Source organism: Vidua macroura, chromosome 14 (genome assembly GCF_024509145.1).
Source record: "Vidua macroura isolate BioBank_ID:100142 chromosome 14, ASM2450914v1, whole genome shotgun sequence".
In the NCBI taxonomy this organism is placed as follows: Eukaryota; Metazoa; Chordata; class Aves; order Passeriformes; family Viduidae; genus Vidua; species Vidua macroura.
In genome coordinates, this window is record NC_071584.1 from 12,179,250 (window position 1) to 12,193,845 (window position 14,596).

Below are 14,596 nucleotides of genomic sequence, written 5' to 3' on the forward strand. Positions count from 1 at the left end.
TCTCTGGCGCTGGGAGCGTGACTGCCAGGGGTCTCGTGAACGGTCGGAGTGGGAAGGTTCTTTAAGAGCTGCGCTGGCACAGCGGGGCCCGCGGCCGTCCCCGCAGCGCTCTGCGAGCGGCCGCTCCGCGCCCTGAGGGGAGCGCGGGGCGGGCGGGGCGTGAGGGAGGCAGGGCCGCGCGCGCACCGCCAGGCGGCGCCCCCGCCCCACCGAGCGCGCGGAGCCCGGGGCGGCCGCGCGGCGCTTCCGGCGGCGCAGGAAGGGGCGGCGCGCGCGGCTCCGGTGAGCGGCGGGGCCGCCGGAGCTGCGGGTCGGGGAGCCCAGGGAGCTGCGGCGGGAGCGGCGGTACCGCTGGGGCCGCGGGTCGGGGAGCCCAGGGAGCTGCGGCGGGAGCGGCGGTACCGCTGGGGCCGCGGGTCGGGGAGCCCAGGGAGCTGCGGCGGGAGCGGCGGTACCGCTGGGGCCGCGGGTCGGGGAGCTTGGAGAGCTGCGGCGGTACCGGCACCGAGCGCCGTGGAGTGGGGCAGGCGGGGACCGGGCTCCGGGAGGGCTCCCCGCGAAACGCCGCCGCCCGCGGGCCGCGTCAGCGCCCGAGCCCGTCCCGCGGCCTCTCGGTGCTGCGGGCGAGGAGACGGCGGGGCCGGGGCCGTGCGGTCACGGCAGAGGAGAGGGGCCGAGGCACTGGGCTCGTGTCCTGCCGTTACCGAGAGCCGCGACCGAGAACCTGGATATCGCCACCGCTTTCACCAGCCTTGTCCTGGTGCGGGAGATAAGGAACTGCAGCTGGGTTTAGAAATTGAGGGCTGCATTAGAACCATATGGAACCTGCACTAGTGCACTTATTCCTGTAAGCTCTTACACTGCGTCTGTTTTCTAGGAAAAATGATTTCTGAAAGCAGCTCCTTCATCAAGGGTGTGGTGCTTGGAGGAGCCTTCTGCATGCTGGTTACGCTCCTCGGACACATTAAGGTGGGCCACGGGACCAAAGCACATCACCACGAGCATCATCACATCCAGGCTCCCAACAAGGAAGATGTTTTAAACCTTTCAGAAGGTGAACGTGTGGAGCTTAGTAAAAACATTCATGTTTACTGTATCATCCTTGTCAAACCAAAAGATCTGGGGCACTGGGCTGCAGCAAGGGAGACCTGGAGCAAGCACTGCGACAAGGCAGAATTCTACAGCTCGGAAAAGGTCAAAGTGTTCGATTCTGTAGCCGTCAACACGAACGATATGTGGGCGATGATGCGGAAAGCTTACAAGATAGCGTATGAACGCTATAAGGATGAATTCAGCTGGTTCTTCCTTGCATATCCAACAACATTTGCTATAATTGAAAATCTCAAGTATTTCTTACTGAAAAAAGACCCCTCGCAGCCTTTTTACATAGGTCACACTGTGAAATCTGGTGACCTTGAGTATGTAGATGGCGAGGGAGGAATCGTCTTAAGCATTGAGTCGCTAAGACGACTCTCCCGTGTTCTTGAAGACCCTGACAAGTGTCCAGAGCAGGGAGGTATGATTTGGAAACTCGCAGAGGACAAACAGCTGGCAATCTGCCTGAAGTACACCGGCGTGTTTGCCGAAAACGCTGAAGATTCAGAAGGAAAAGATGTCTTTAACACTAAATCCGTCGGGGCCCTCATCAAGGAGGCCATGTCCACTCACCCGCAGCAGGTGGTGGACGGCTGCTGCTCCGACATGGCCATCACCTTCAGTGGGCTGGCTCCCAACCACATGCACGTGATGATGTACGGGGTGTACAGGCTCAGGCCCTACGGCCACTCGTACAACGACGCCCTGGTCTTCCTGCCCCCACCGGGCTCGGACAATGACTGACGTGTCCTCAGGGAAGGCCTCAGCCGTGGAGTCGGCTCTTCTCACAACACACAGTTGTACTGACCATTCTGGTACTGGTGTACAGGTTCTTTTGCACACTGAGGTTTGGTAAAGCTCTTAATTTTAAAAGTGGAAGGAGAATTTTTTTTCTAAATCTTTTATAGATAAATGCTTCTGGCTTTTGACAGTGCTGGAATGAAATGTTAAAAAGATGTTAATGTTTATTATAAAAGGAAATTAAGTTTATAGGGGGGGTTTGTACATGTAAATATTTATTAATGAAAACTCAAATGAACTTTAGTCTACTCTCACAAATATATTTTTGCAAGACTTTGATTATTTCAGTTCTTCCAGGCATTTCTAGAATGTCTTTATATCTTTCTAAGATGTACCAATAAAACTGACTACAGATTCAGTCTCAAAGACTGTAACTTTAAGCTATTTCTTCTACACTGAATACACAATAGCTTGAGCTTATACTGCACCTGCCACCTCATGTACAGCCTTCTAACAGCAGGAAGCAGGGTGACAAGAAATCTTGCAGCAGAATAGTATCAAGTGCCCTTTGGACTACTGTTTCTGAGCAGACAAAAGATAAACTCTGTTTGAATAGGTATTAACATGGTCAGGGAGTGTTAGCACAAGATTAATTGCTCATTTAAAATTTCACTCCATCTATAAGCATCTTAGAACAAACACTCAGTATTATTTTTACTTCTGTTAGTGGACGCTAATAAGTGTTTACAAGGAAGAAGTTGGTTGTCAGTGCAATTTGGTGTTTGGTTTGGGTTTTTTTTGATTTTTTTTTTCTTTACAATAGAGTGTACTCAGTTTTATACAAGTTCCTGGGTCACACTCCTATCCACCCCACAGCCTGTGCAGACAAACAGCACTTCAGTACTTACTCCATTTAGAATTCAATGACCTGACATGGGTGTTTCAAGACTACTACAGATGGTAGTATTACTATTCTCAAGATGGTACAAAATCCATCTGTAACATCTGTGACTGTCATAGGCTTTGTTGGTACTATGATATTCATAAAACATAGGAACAGACTCTGTTATCTCACCTTTAACCAACCAGTTGTAACACCCTAGCCTGAGCTGCAAGTGGGCAGGTGGGGAAGTGAAACAGCTGCTTCAAAGCTGATCAGACTGTCCACATCTTGGGTTTTTTAAGCATCAGGTTTTTGACAAGGTAAGACAACTGCTCAGACCCCCATACATTAATGCTCCCACAGCTCAGCTGCTTTTTGAAAGGTGAGACAAGATGCACCTGCTCATCCTCCCTGTCAGTCAGCTCAGCTGACAGCAACACAAACACACATGATTGCTGCCAAAACCTAGGTAAAACTTGCACCTTTGATGTTTTGCTAAACTGGTATATAAATTAAGCCTGATTTGACTGGTATCTTCTTACAGAGTAACACCGCTGCAAAAACTTTGACAAAACTAGATAAAGCAAGCAAAACTCTCTTTTCAGTGTTTCTGATTATTAAAAACAGTTCTGACCCTCCTGCAGCAACAGCAGTTATAGGAGAATGAGAGTGAACAATTCCAACAAGAAAAAAAATCTCATTTGTCACAGATTTGAGGTGCTGTAGGACAAAAGGAAGAGATGAAATGAAGGGTTAAAAGCAAACCACAAAAGGCAAGATTAGCTCATTTTACGCACAAAAAAAATCAAAAAACACCAACACTGAAGCATAAACTGATTTCTCATAATACTAACCAGAAATCAGCACATTTACAATGAAATCTTTTAAGATGCACAGAAAGTTCACCAGTATTCTGAAGTTCGGAGGTGTGATCAGAACTCTCTGCAACACTGCTTAAATTTTGTCTTCCTACAATGATAAATAGTTTTAGATTTACCCTGTCATTTTCAGAAGTACAGTCTTGTAAATAATTTTACAGAATTTTAAAAGCAGCATTCCTTCTGCCATGTCTTAACTTGGCTTTAGAATCAGATGGAGAATACCTTGGCTATTACCATCTGTAAAGGTCCCAGGGTGGGGAAACCAAGCCTGCAGAACATCACCACAGGCACTGGCACACGAAGTTACATTCTGCTGTTGTAAAATGCATGTATTAGAATAAAGACTTGAAATATTAATAAATGCTTCCAGAGACAGTTATGAGTGATGGACCTTAAAAGTTTCCTTAATTTATTACAGTATTTCATTTTTCCATAGGCATAGCTTTGGGTGTGCTGAACAAAGGACTGGGTTATCCAGACAGATGCAGTGCTCCTGAACCCGTTCTGTAGCTGTACAGAGACATGTGGCAGTGTGCACAAGCCGAGAGCTCTTCAAGTTCCACCTGAGAAAGCTGCTCCTGGCCACACTGAAAAACACGTTTTGCTGTCATGCCTTTGTTTAACAGTGACTTTGTTTCTGCTCCTAAAATAAAGCGTCACACAGGGAGTAGAGAGCGTCAGGCACCAGGGTGGCACACACTTCACTGGCAGTGTGCCCACCATTACTGCAAACTCCTCTAGGAGAGCAGTATCAAAGTGTTGGCAGGTAGAAATCTGAACATACATACAGTCTTCAGATATGAGCCACCATAAAAGAATTTCTAATCCACATATCAGTCTGAGTTCATAAATCTTATACAGATAAATGCGTATTAAAAAGAGAAAATCCTTTCCTTAAGTAAAATGGAGTTAATGCTCTTAATAAGTTAAAAAATAATGTCAAAAAACCTGATTTCTCCACATTCAAGAAACTAGGTAGACTAACAAGATGTCAAGCAGAAGAAAAAATCTGAAATGCTTCAGAGGTTTTATAAACTATATTTATATTTCACACACACTTTATATTACTCTTTTAGAAGAGCACAAAAATGTAAACATTTCTTGACTTTTTCCTCCTTTCCATTTGAAATAATCTACTCACAGTCCATGCAGAATCTTTCACCAAATATCTTCAGTCACTGAAGACTCAGGTTTAAGACAAAATAACTGTAATAAAAAGAAATCTAGAAAACTATTGTAGCCTAACAGTACTTTTGCATTCAACTGATTTATTTAGCATAGCCACAGAACAAAATAATTTGTACATTCAGTCACATTAAAAACAAGGAATTACAAAGCAGTCCACATTTAATCTAAGTGCATTCCTTTGGAGTAACAGTTCCTGTTGTTTCACTTGTATGTCTTCATATGCCAAAGGCCATCATTTAAATAGTGGATATTTTCAATACCAATCCCTTTGTTGACCTTCTCACTGTAGGAGGAAAAATGTACAGAAGTATTAGCTAGGTTAAATAGGAGAACACTACAAACTATATTATTTCAAGTAGAAACTGCAACATTTGTCAACTGGAAGGGGAAAGCTATCAACCACAAAGTCATTATCTTCCACAGCAGGTGGACAAGAAACATGTATTTGTTACTACATGTGCCCACATTGCTGACTGGTAACAGGACAGTATTTGCCTTCCACGTTTTTTCAACTGCTTTCCACAGTATTTTTACTACTTCTTTGTGGGATACAGTTCTTCAGACAATACTTCTGCTACTTTTCTTAATTTTATCATTTCTCTATCAAAGTAGCACAGCAGTTGTGAGCCTACCCCTCCCAGCACAGGATGTGGTACAAGACAAATGGAATGTGGAATCTAACAAGTTCTGGTTCCAAGTGTGCCAGTGACACAATCAAATGCAGGTGAGCTGCCTCACTTCTAGTTGCAGGTCATCTACCCACTTAATAAAGAATTAAAGATGCTAAATTTATGTGCCAAGAACTTTCAGCTTGTTAGAGACATGCTATCCTCTATAGTAAATATTGAGACATGCTATCCTCTATAGTATTGACTATCTTTTGAGTCATGTAATCTAAAAATTACTGGTTTGTGTCTGCACTGGATATGTTGTTTTTTTTTTTAAACAGGAAAAATAAACACCAACGAAGTAATTTTGCCACAATAAACAAGACAAATCTCTTTCTGGGAGTGAGAACAAGTTTAATTCCCCTGGAGAATATAATTTACTCTATTTACACCAAGTGTTCTATTACTTACACAACCTGTCCAAAAATAATCAGGAAGGGAAATGCTGCTAACACAATATTAAGAAATTATATGTAGTAATCACATCAAGAGATTGAAATCCCACTGCCTAAACCAGAAAATTGTGGAACAATGTCACACATACACAAAAAAAAAAAAAAAAAAAAAAAAAAAAAACACCCAACAGAAAAACACCCAACAGCTAACAGGCTGCAGAGAGGAGTATCATTTCATTTTCTTTTCCAGTTCATGTTGCTTCTCACAGGAACAGGATATTCAGCTGCAAGGCTGGTGGATTTGAAGTTAGGTACACAAAGGACCTTGGTTTGCAATGATGACAGTGTGTCACTGCTCTCTTAGGACTGGGACACGGGTAGCTTTTCTTTCCACTTACTCTTGGAGTCTTTTGAAGTAACACAAAGAATCCTGAAGAATGTAATTCCTCAACAGCTACAGCAGGTCCAAATCCAGGTTTCTGCAGTCCCACTCTATCCCTGTCCTCTAAGACATTCCCCCATCTCTACCTTGTGCTATTATTTCAACTTAGGACAGGCTTGTTGAGAATTAACCACACAAAAAAGAGTGACTTGTTTTCACCAAGAATGCTTCCTCACTGCCCCAAGTGACAAACAGGTCTGGAAACCAACACAGCCCAAACCTGTTGGGTGCACATCACATCCTGCAAGACGTTAATATAACTTAAAATGACAAAGTGATTTAGCTACTTAGCACTGTCTGAAAGCCAAGAAAACTAACATCCATTTCCATTTTCTGCATCTCTTTTCCTTCTCAAATAGTTTTCAGTTTATCCAGAGCAGACCTCTAAATTTCACAAGAGGCTCAGCTAAGTTAGTCAGCACATCAAGCAGGAATGCTGGGCTGCATGTGGGTACACCCTGAAGAAAAAGAGCAGGCCACAGAGAAAAATAAAAGGCCTGGATAGGCAACCAAGATCCATCAGGACTAGAGTCTCTGCTGTCCCTGCAGACAAAAATCTCTTCAATGTTTTCAATCTTCTCAAATCCAAATTACATCTCTTGCCTAGCCCAGGTAGTACTCTGTATTTGAACAACATATGCTGCAACAGCAATGCAGTAACCTTGACAGTGGTGCTTATACTCCAAACTAACATAAGAATAATGACATGGAACAGGTTATATTCCAGCTTTTAAAACACTTACATGTCCTCAGCTGACATCTTCATTACTCCCACACATAATGCATGTTGTTTTCCCTCTGCCATAATTGCCTACAAATTACTGCTAAGGAAAACAGAGTTCTTTTTAAACTATTTCAGAAAAGTAAAAGCAATATGAAGAAATTACTTCCAAAAACTCATTCAAAAGCCAGTGTTGAACTTTTAACCTTTTAGTAATTCTAGAGTTAGAGTTTTTAAAGATAAGCAAAACAATGCACTGAATTTAACAATTGAATCAGTGTGTAGAACAAAGCATGTATTTATGAACTTGGAACAGCAATTACAGAAAAAATCTCCCAGTGCTAAATTTCTTCCTTTGTGCCTAACACAGAGATGACAGTCTCTGCCTTCCTGGAACAAAACAGCACATGTTTGTAGGGCCATTTTAGATTCCAAGGCACAGAAAACTGAGACACCAATTTAAACACCACAAGTACTGAAATCACATGTGTCCTTTTCTGAGCTTAGCAACACGTGATGTTAACTGCTGATCTTTTCCCATAGCATCTAACCAACAACAAAAGCAGCACAGCTTGGTGTTATAAATGCTGTATTTGTTCAGGGTTCTTTTGTTAGTAATATAATGAGTGAATTAGCACACTTTCCTCATTTTCCATATGTTAACTTAATCAGACAGAGCAAGTCCTGACTCCAGTAAAGCTGATCCTAAACATCTTTCCTAATTCCTCAGGAACAAGAGAGAATTCTTCTGAAGGCAATACAAGATTGACTAAGGAGGCAGGGGACAAATTACACTGCATCTCATCTACTTTTACCATTCTGCATAAAATCACTAAGGAGCTCCACTTACCAATGAGATTAATGGAACAGCAGCCCACCCAACAGTACAGCAGGAATAGTTATGTGGTTTGGAACATACAGTAAGTGAAAAATTATGAACAACTTTAACCTTGCCAAGCAATATCTAAACCTCTGCAGGTCCTTTCTGATTACTAGTTATTTCAGGAAATCCAATTAAAATCCAAAGTAATACAGATAATGATCAACTGAGAACACAAGAACAGAAATTTAACTCATCTCACAGTGAGCAATAATTAAGAAGGATACAACAACAGTGTCAACAGCAGCAGGGTAAAGCTTTGCTCCAGGAGACGTCAGGCCAGGGCACATTATATTAGCTCCACTCAGGACGAATTTAATGGCGCCTTTATCAACCTGCTGATGCGGGAGAATAAATGGGTCTAGGAGGGGAAAGACACAGCATTGCAATTAATACAGCACCATGACAACATGAATAGCTCATTATAAACTCAGTTTAAACGAGATAATTAGACTTAGAGTGTCCTGCAAGGGTAGGAAGTTTGAGAAGCAATTACCAGAGCTCTTGCTGGGTGGTACCATCCCAAAAGGACACAAATACTGACCCAAAAGGACACAGGTACTGTCCTCCCAGACCACATCTCTTATCTGAGAACTAAAGGTAATCCAGCACTTCAGGCTACAGCTCGTGAAAACTCACAGACCCATAGACTGAGCAACAACTGTCCCCTAGGGAAAACAACCACACAAGTGCCCATTCTAAGAGATCTTAAAACCAAAGGGTCTTAAATTGTGCAAACTCCATGTACTCTTACAAATTACTCCAACATGAAAGAAAACCAGTTTAACACAACAAAAAGGCAAACATGGACAAAATTCATGAAAGCTGTCAGCTCTCCAAGCACAGGCACCCTCTTGAAGTATTTCCAACACTGAGATCTGACTGAATAACGTTCTTTGGGATTCAAAACAGAGTAACACAATCAAGGAGAACAGCAAGAAAAAAATTGCAAGAGTAAATTGTGAAAAGTAAAAAGCACGCAGCCTAAGTTCCTATAGGAGACAGATATACATCATTAAACTCAGGAAGAGAGAGTATTTTTCTACTAAGAACTTACACAAGTATTTGTATAACAACAAGACTTGAAAAAAAGATAGGGACCAACAATAGCAAATTTATATCTCTGTCCTAAGGGAGCCTCTCAAGATTTTTTACAGAGCTTTACACAATTTAATTCTTACTTATCAAAGTTCAGACTGCTTAACACATAGCATGGAAGCAACTAACATAGACATGTGAAATAGAAGATTAATAAATTCCAGTTAAGAAAGTATACTGTATCTTTAAGATCTATTCTGGAATGTGCATATGCATGGAATATATGGAAGATCTTTTTAATTTGGTTCTACAGATGTCCTATGGAATCACACTGTCACCCTTCTCTTCCCAGCATGACCACCCTCAGGAAACTTACATTTGTGAAGCAACCTTAGCGTTGGGTAAAAAATCCCTTCTCTTTGCCTGAAGAACAGCAACTCCCCATTCACAGTGAGGATTTCTATATGCTCGTGACTGCAAGATTAAAAAAAAAATTCCAAGAGCTACTTTAAATACAGGATTTTACTTTATGAAGTCCGGTCTATCTTAGCACCTGAGAATAAAAAGTCAATTAGCAACAAAATTTAAAATTAAAACTATTATCTTTTTGTATGACTTGTTCTTCAGCAGTGGTCTCCTGTTCACTTCTTCCCCCTTTGAGAAAAAAGAAACCTACTAACAAAATACACAAACTGCATTTCCTTGGCGTTGCTTTTTGAACGCAATACAAAGAGTGAATAAGGAGAAGGACACAACAAAAATGTACCACCCTCTATTAAAAAAAAAAAAAGGGAAAATAATCAAGATAATACATGGAAGCCCAAAAATAGTACAGAATGTTACTGACAGGAATCTGAACAATTCTGAGCTTCCATGTCCATAAAGCTGAATGCTTCCCTTCAACAACAGGCTGATCCTTGGAGAGACCCTGAATACACTGCACATTAGCTACTAGGAAGCATTTTTAAGTTCCTCAAGCATCCTACTAGCATGTGCCTTTAAGACAAAATGAGCACTGCCAACTTTCTGGTTTGGCCATAACATGGACTACTAGCTATTAAGAGATGATGGATGCCTATCAAAAGTGCTAGGTTTATCTACTGTACAAAGAACACAAACAAAGGAAGCAATCCTAGCACCTTGAAAGCGAAGTTTAAGAGAACAGATACTTACCATCTTACTATTTTAACTGGATCTTTCTTTGGCATTATTTGGTTTAGCCATGGTTCAATAACAGGAAATTGGTCTATCAGTTGATTCTTGATACCTTTAATAACTGAAGTCTTCAGCTGGATACAGTTTGATACATTCTCCTTTTCATCAAATCTGTCAAGCGAAAGTATTTTAGAAATGCACAATTTTCTGCACAAAATAGGCATTTTTCAGCAGCTGTCTTCAGAAATGTTTATAAATTTACTATGAAAGTCTAATAGCAGACTGACTGTCCAACTTCCAAATGCAAGATTTCATGAAGCTTAAATTTGTCCCCTGGGAACACTTGGCCTGGGGGAAGGCGGGGGGTCCCCCCCTTAATAGCCTATCTTCATCCCTAAACTTTTTGTACGGCCACAGTACGTGTTTAGTCTCACAGATAAACCCTGGCACACAGCGCTATTTTATTCAACTCCAAGAGTACTCTGCTGGTACCACAAACACCCACAGCCCTGTTCCGATGCGAATCCTTCACGTCCATCACGGAAATACGAACGGCGCTCTCTACCACCCGAAGTTGGGATAAGTTAATGACTCAGCCCCATTGAACGAGCGAGCGCCCAAGGCAAAGCCGAGGGCTGCGGGCGGCGCTGCCCGAGGAGGCCGCGGGGCCGCTCCCGCCAGGGCAGCGCCGAGCCCGGGGCCGAGGGGGCGCCGGGCCCGCCCGGCCCCTTCCCTTCCCTTCCCTTCCCTTCCCCCGCGCCTCCCACGCCCCCGGGCCCGGCCACACTCACTTCTTGAACATCCTGCGGGCGGGGGGCGCCGGGCGGGCAGGCCGGGGCCGGCGGCGGGCGGGCACCCACAGCCTCGGCGCTGCTCACACGCGGCTCCGGCCGGGCCGTCCCTCCCTCCGCGCCCGCCGGAAGCGCCGCTCCATCCCCGCGGAACGGGCGGGGCCAGCCGGCGGCACAGCCTGCGCCGGGGCGGTGCCTGCCCGAGCCGGGGCGGTGCCCGAGCCGGGGCGGTGCCCGAGCCGGGGCGGTGCCCGAGCCGGGGCGGTGCCCGAGCCGGGGCGGTGCCCGAGCCGGGGCGGTGCCCGAGCCGGGGCGGTGCCCGAGCCGGGGCGGTGCCCGAGCCGGGGCGGTGCCCGAGCCGGGGCGGTGCCCGAGCCGGGGCGGTGCCCGAGCCGGGGCGGTGCCCGCCTGCGCCGCTAGCTTCGGTATCAGCCCACCCGCTTGCACAACAGCGGCGTTATTAGGCTTTCACAACAACGCGATGTCTGGTACTTAAAGGCATGGCGCTGTTTATATATCGCTTTTCGGTAAAATAAGAAGAGCTAAGTGCTAATAGCTACTGACATCATTTAAACATAAAATACGATTAACTGGAAAAAACACAGCCACTTTCAAACTAGCCGAGCAGAGGCTATCGTCACGGCAGCTTCCGAGCAGGACACAGGATACTATCAACAGCATTCTGGGGGGAAAAAAAATAGAGTTCTAGTCAAACAGCAGATACTGGAGCCGGCCAGGGAATCAGTCCCAGGTGACAGTGCCACATCTTCAAGGTGGGGAGGGAGCAGAAGCCTGGCTTGCAGAGATCTCAGCTGCCAGGCAGACAGACGGATTCTGGTGGAGAGGGCCATCCATAGTGTTTATCAGAATCAAATTAGGTTTTGCTTGGTGATGGCTGCAGCAATTGTGAATAGAAAACCGTAGGCAAGACAGAATTTAGCACACTGCTTTTTCACTCTTCGAGGAGCAGACCTGTGTTTGTTCTTTAGGCTGGTGGCTGCTATATAAACAGACATACAGGTGATCACCCAGTTTCTTTTTAGTCATGGAAATGCCACCACTGGCATAAAGGGGAGGGAGGAGAGGACATAAAACACCAGGTTACCATTATGCTAACAACTAAGTTTCTTTTTTTCCATACAAAACAATTTCAACACCTTTGATATTATAACAGGTAATTAAAACCTAATACTTAAAAGTTATATCAGCCAAACAAAGCAAAATCAAGCTTTATACATGGTATCATTCAAATAGTGCAGTACAGCTTTGGGAACAAACACTATAATAACTTCTAAAAAGTATAGGAATGAACTATGGCATTACATAAATAGTCAAGCATTTCACTCATGAATGCCACCTTCACCTACTTTGTAGCATCCCCAAAAATACTGAGTGATGATCAAGAATTCAATTTTAACTGAAACACAATGACACTGCTCATCCCCAGGATTAGAAAATGAGAATAGAAGTTCAATGAGAATAGGAGTTAATCACACTGACAAACTGGTGATCCTCAGAAAAAAAATTAATCAAATAATACTTTGCCATGCAAACAACCACATTTTTTAAAACTGTAATGAAAAATTCATCATATTCTAGCTCAAGTGACAGAAACACAAGGTAAACTTCTACCCTTCTTGAGAAAGACAGCACATCTCACTGAAGTCACCTGAGCTACTGGTTTCATGCCTGCCTAAAACAGCAAGATTAGGCCCAAATTTTCAAAAATTGCCTTGGTCAAGAGGAAGGTTTTACCTCTACACTTCTACTACCTTAAAGCAGTTGGACCACTGGTTCCCTTCAGGGCTGAGCTAACCTTGAGTCTGGTCTCAACCTCTCCATCTTCTCTTCCAAATGCTTTTTGCTGGGGTAGCTGCAGACTTCAGGGCCAGGTAACTGCTCAGTCAATGTAGACATCCTTGTACAGAGGACTTTTGAAGAAGGCTCCAAGGACCTAGGCTGGACTTCATTAACACAACTCTCAGTGTTACTGTTCAGCCTCAACACCAAAAAGCTGGAGACATTTGCTCTGGTTGTAGAGTCACTTAAAAGTACCAAAATTTTAAAAGCATGGTACCTGGACAAGACTGACAAAGCAGGGGGAACATCCAGCAACTGCTCTGACAGAAACCACCCCTGAGGATCACATGCTAAATAGAAAAGACTTAGGATTTTATCCCCCATAGGTTTTGTAGAAAAGGGGGAAAATCCATCATACTTCTTCCTGGATCCCCAGAACTTTACCTTGCCTCCACCTGCTCTCTCATATCCAAAAGCTGAATATTCTAACTGATGGGACAAAGCCATTGACTGTCCCACCCCTGAACGATTGCATAGACAGCAACTTCAGGAAAAAGGACTCTTAGTCATGTCTTTTTTATAAATCCAAGCCTTTCAATGAACCAAGAATGTGTACAAATTTGGCATCTCTTACATCTCTAGACATCTTATCTAATTTGGCTTAAGTGAACATGACAGTTACTGGGGAACAGAGGAAAACTTTACAGCATACTCACGTAAGTTTTATTTACTTTGCAAACCTGTTTATTTCTGTTACATCTGACTTGGAACGTAATTTAGTAGCCTTGGGAACCATACAACCACAATGCCACTCAAAGCCAGACTGAAGCTTTGTTTTGCTGGGGTTTTTTCAACTGGAAAAAGTGCTTTTCTACACATCACAAGCATGACATTCCAGGCCTCAGGAGTTGTCTGACAGTGACTCAGCCATAAAACATACTCCAGAAGAGCCTTAGTGACATTACATTCCTATCTTATGTACCAGTTTCTGTCAAGACAAGTCAGTCCATCTTTTCCTAGCCAACATAAAAGTGCCACGTATGCTCTCGGCTGAAGGCCATGGAGAATCTCCCAGAACAAAACCTCATCACTTGGTTTGTTACTTTTTCCACAGCCACTTCTCAACAGTGTTTGAATCCTAACAACGTTCCTCAGGAGTTTACGGTCCCTTTGGTAACAGATCCACAAATATCAAAAAAAGAGACTCTAAAGGCCCACGACTTCTGTTCTTGTTTCTAAAGTTACAAAATAAATAAACAAAACAAAAACAAACCATAGCCCAGTTCAAGTCGTAGGTATTAAAATAATATCAAAAAGCTGACGCTAAATTATTGTTTATAAATAAGTGTAACAAAAAATCATTTCCAAACCAAGCTAACAGGCCTCGGCCTAGGCCGCAGGCCCCGGGGGAACGAGCTCCCGCGAACGCCGCCGCACACCGCGCCCGGAGCCCGCGCCAGCCTGAGGCGGGGACGGGCCGGGCGAGGCCGCTTGAGGCAGGGCGGGACCCGGGAACGGGACCCGGGAACGGGCCCCCGGAACGGAACTCCCGGCCCCGCACTCCCGCCCCAGGGGGCGGCCCCACGCCGGCGCGGCGGGCACCGAGCCACGATCAGTTCCGGTGAGGCCGAGGGCGCCGGCGGGGCCGGAGGCGGGTCCCGGGGAGGATCCCGGGGCGGTCCCACCGCCGCCCGGCCGCGCTTCCGTGCGCCGCGCCCCGTCATGCACGGCGGGCGGATGCGCCGCCATTTTTGCGCTCCCTCTGCCGTGCAGTGACAATAACAACCCGGCCGGGCCGTCCCCCCTCAGGGAGCGCGGGCACAGGCGGAGAGGGGGGAGCGGGGCCCGAGCGGAGCGGCCGCGGGGCGGAGCGGGAGGCCTGTGGGGCGAGGGGCTGGAGCCGAGGCGAGAGAGAGCC

General features: G+C 45.0%; 2 protein-coding genes across 4 annotated transcripts; one reads left to right on the forward strand and one right to left on the reverse strand.

Annotated features, from left to right (window-relative positions):
- The first annotated feature begins 237 nt into the window (after nucleotides 1–237).
- Nucleotides 238–2,262, forward strand: C1GALT1C1 (C1GALT1 specific chaperone 1). 3 transcript variants are annotated; one of them, XM_053990151.1, is made up of 2 exons: nucleotides 238–282; nucleotides 878–2,262. In XM_053990151.1, exon 2 carries the CDS (start codon nucleotides 883–885, stop codon nucleotides 1,837–1,839), a length of 957 nt encoding a protein of 318 aa, XP_053846126.1. In that variant the 5' UTR covers nucleotides 238–282; nucleotides 878–882; the 3' UTR covers nucleotides 1,840–2,262. The 3 variants fall into 3 exon arrangements, with proteins under 3 accessions (XP_053846126.1, XP_053846123.1, XP_053846124.1); XM_053990148.1 differs by lacking the exon at nucleotides 238–282 and adding an exon at nucleotides 397–451; XM_053990149.1 differs by lacking the exon at nucleotides 238–282 and adding an exon at nucleotides 562–760.
- Nucleotides 2,263–4,622: 2,360 nt separating this feature from the next.
- MCTS1 (MCTS1 re-initiation and release factor) lies at nucleotides 4,623–11,006 on the reverse strand. Its single transcript, XM_053990152.1, has 6 exons — nucleotides 10,879–11,006; nucleotides 10,106–10,258; nucleotides 9,309–9,406; nucleotides 8,122–8,255; nucleotides 7,037–7,104; nucleotides 4,623–5,071 (listed from the first exon to the last, which is right to left on the reverse strand). The coding sequence occupies exons 1-6, from the start codon at nucleotides 10,887–10,889 to the stop codon at nucleotides 4,990–4,992; spliced, it is 546 nt and encodes a 181-aa protein (XP_053846127.1). The 5' UTR covers nucleotides 10,890–11,006; the 3' UTR covers nucleotides 4,623–4,989.
- Between the last annotated feature and the right edge of the window lie 3,590 nt (nucleotides 11,007–14,596).

Excerpts from the sequence above, each read along its gene's own strand:
- C1GALT1C1 (XM_053990151.1), top strand. The coding sequence starts at position 883 with ATGATTTCTGAAAGCAGCTCCTTCATCAAGGGTGTGGTGCTTGGAGGA.
- MCTS1 (XM_053990152.1), bottom strand. Across the intron at positions 8,256-9,308 it reads GCTAAGGTTGCTTCACAAAT|ACCCATTTATTCTCCCGCAT; the intron begins GTAAGTTTCCTG and ends TTCCCCTCCTAG. Across the intron at positions 5,072-7,036 it reads AAGATGTCAGCTGAGGACAT|TGAGAAGGTCAACAAAGGGA; the intron begins GTAAGTGTTTTA and ends TTCCTCCTACAG.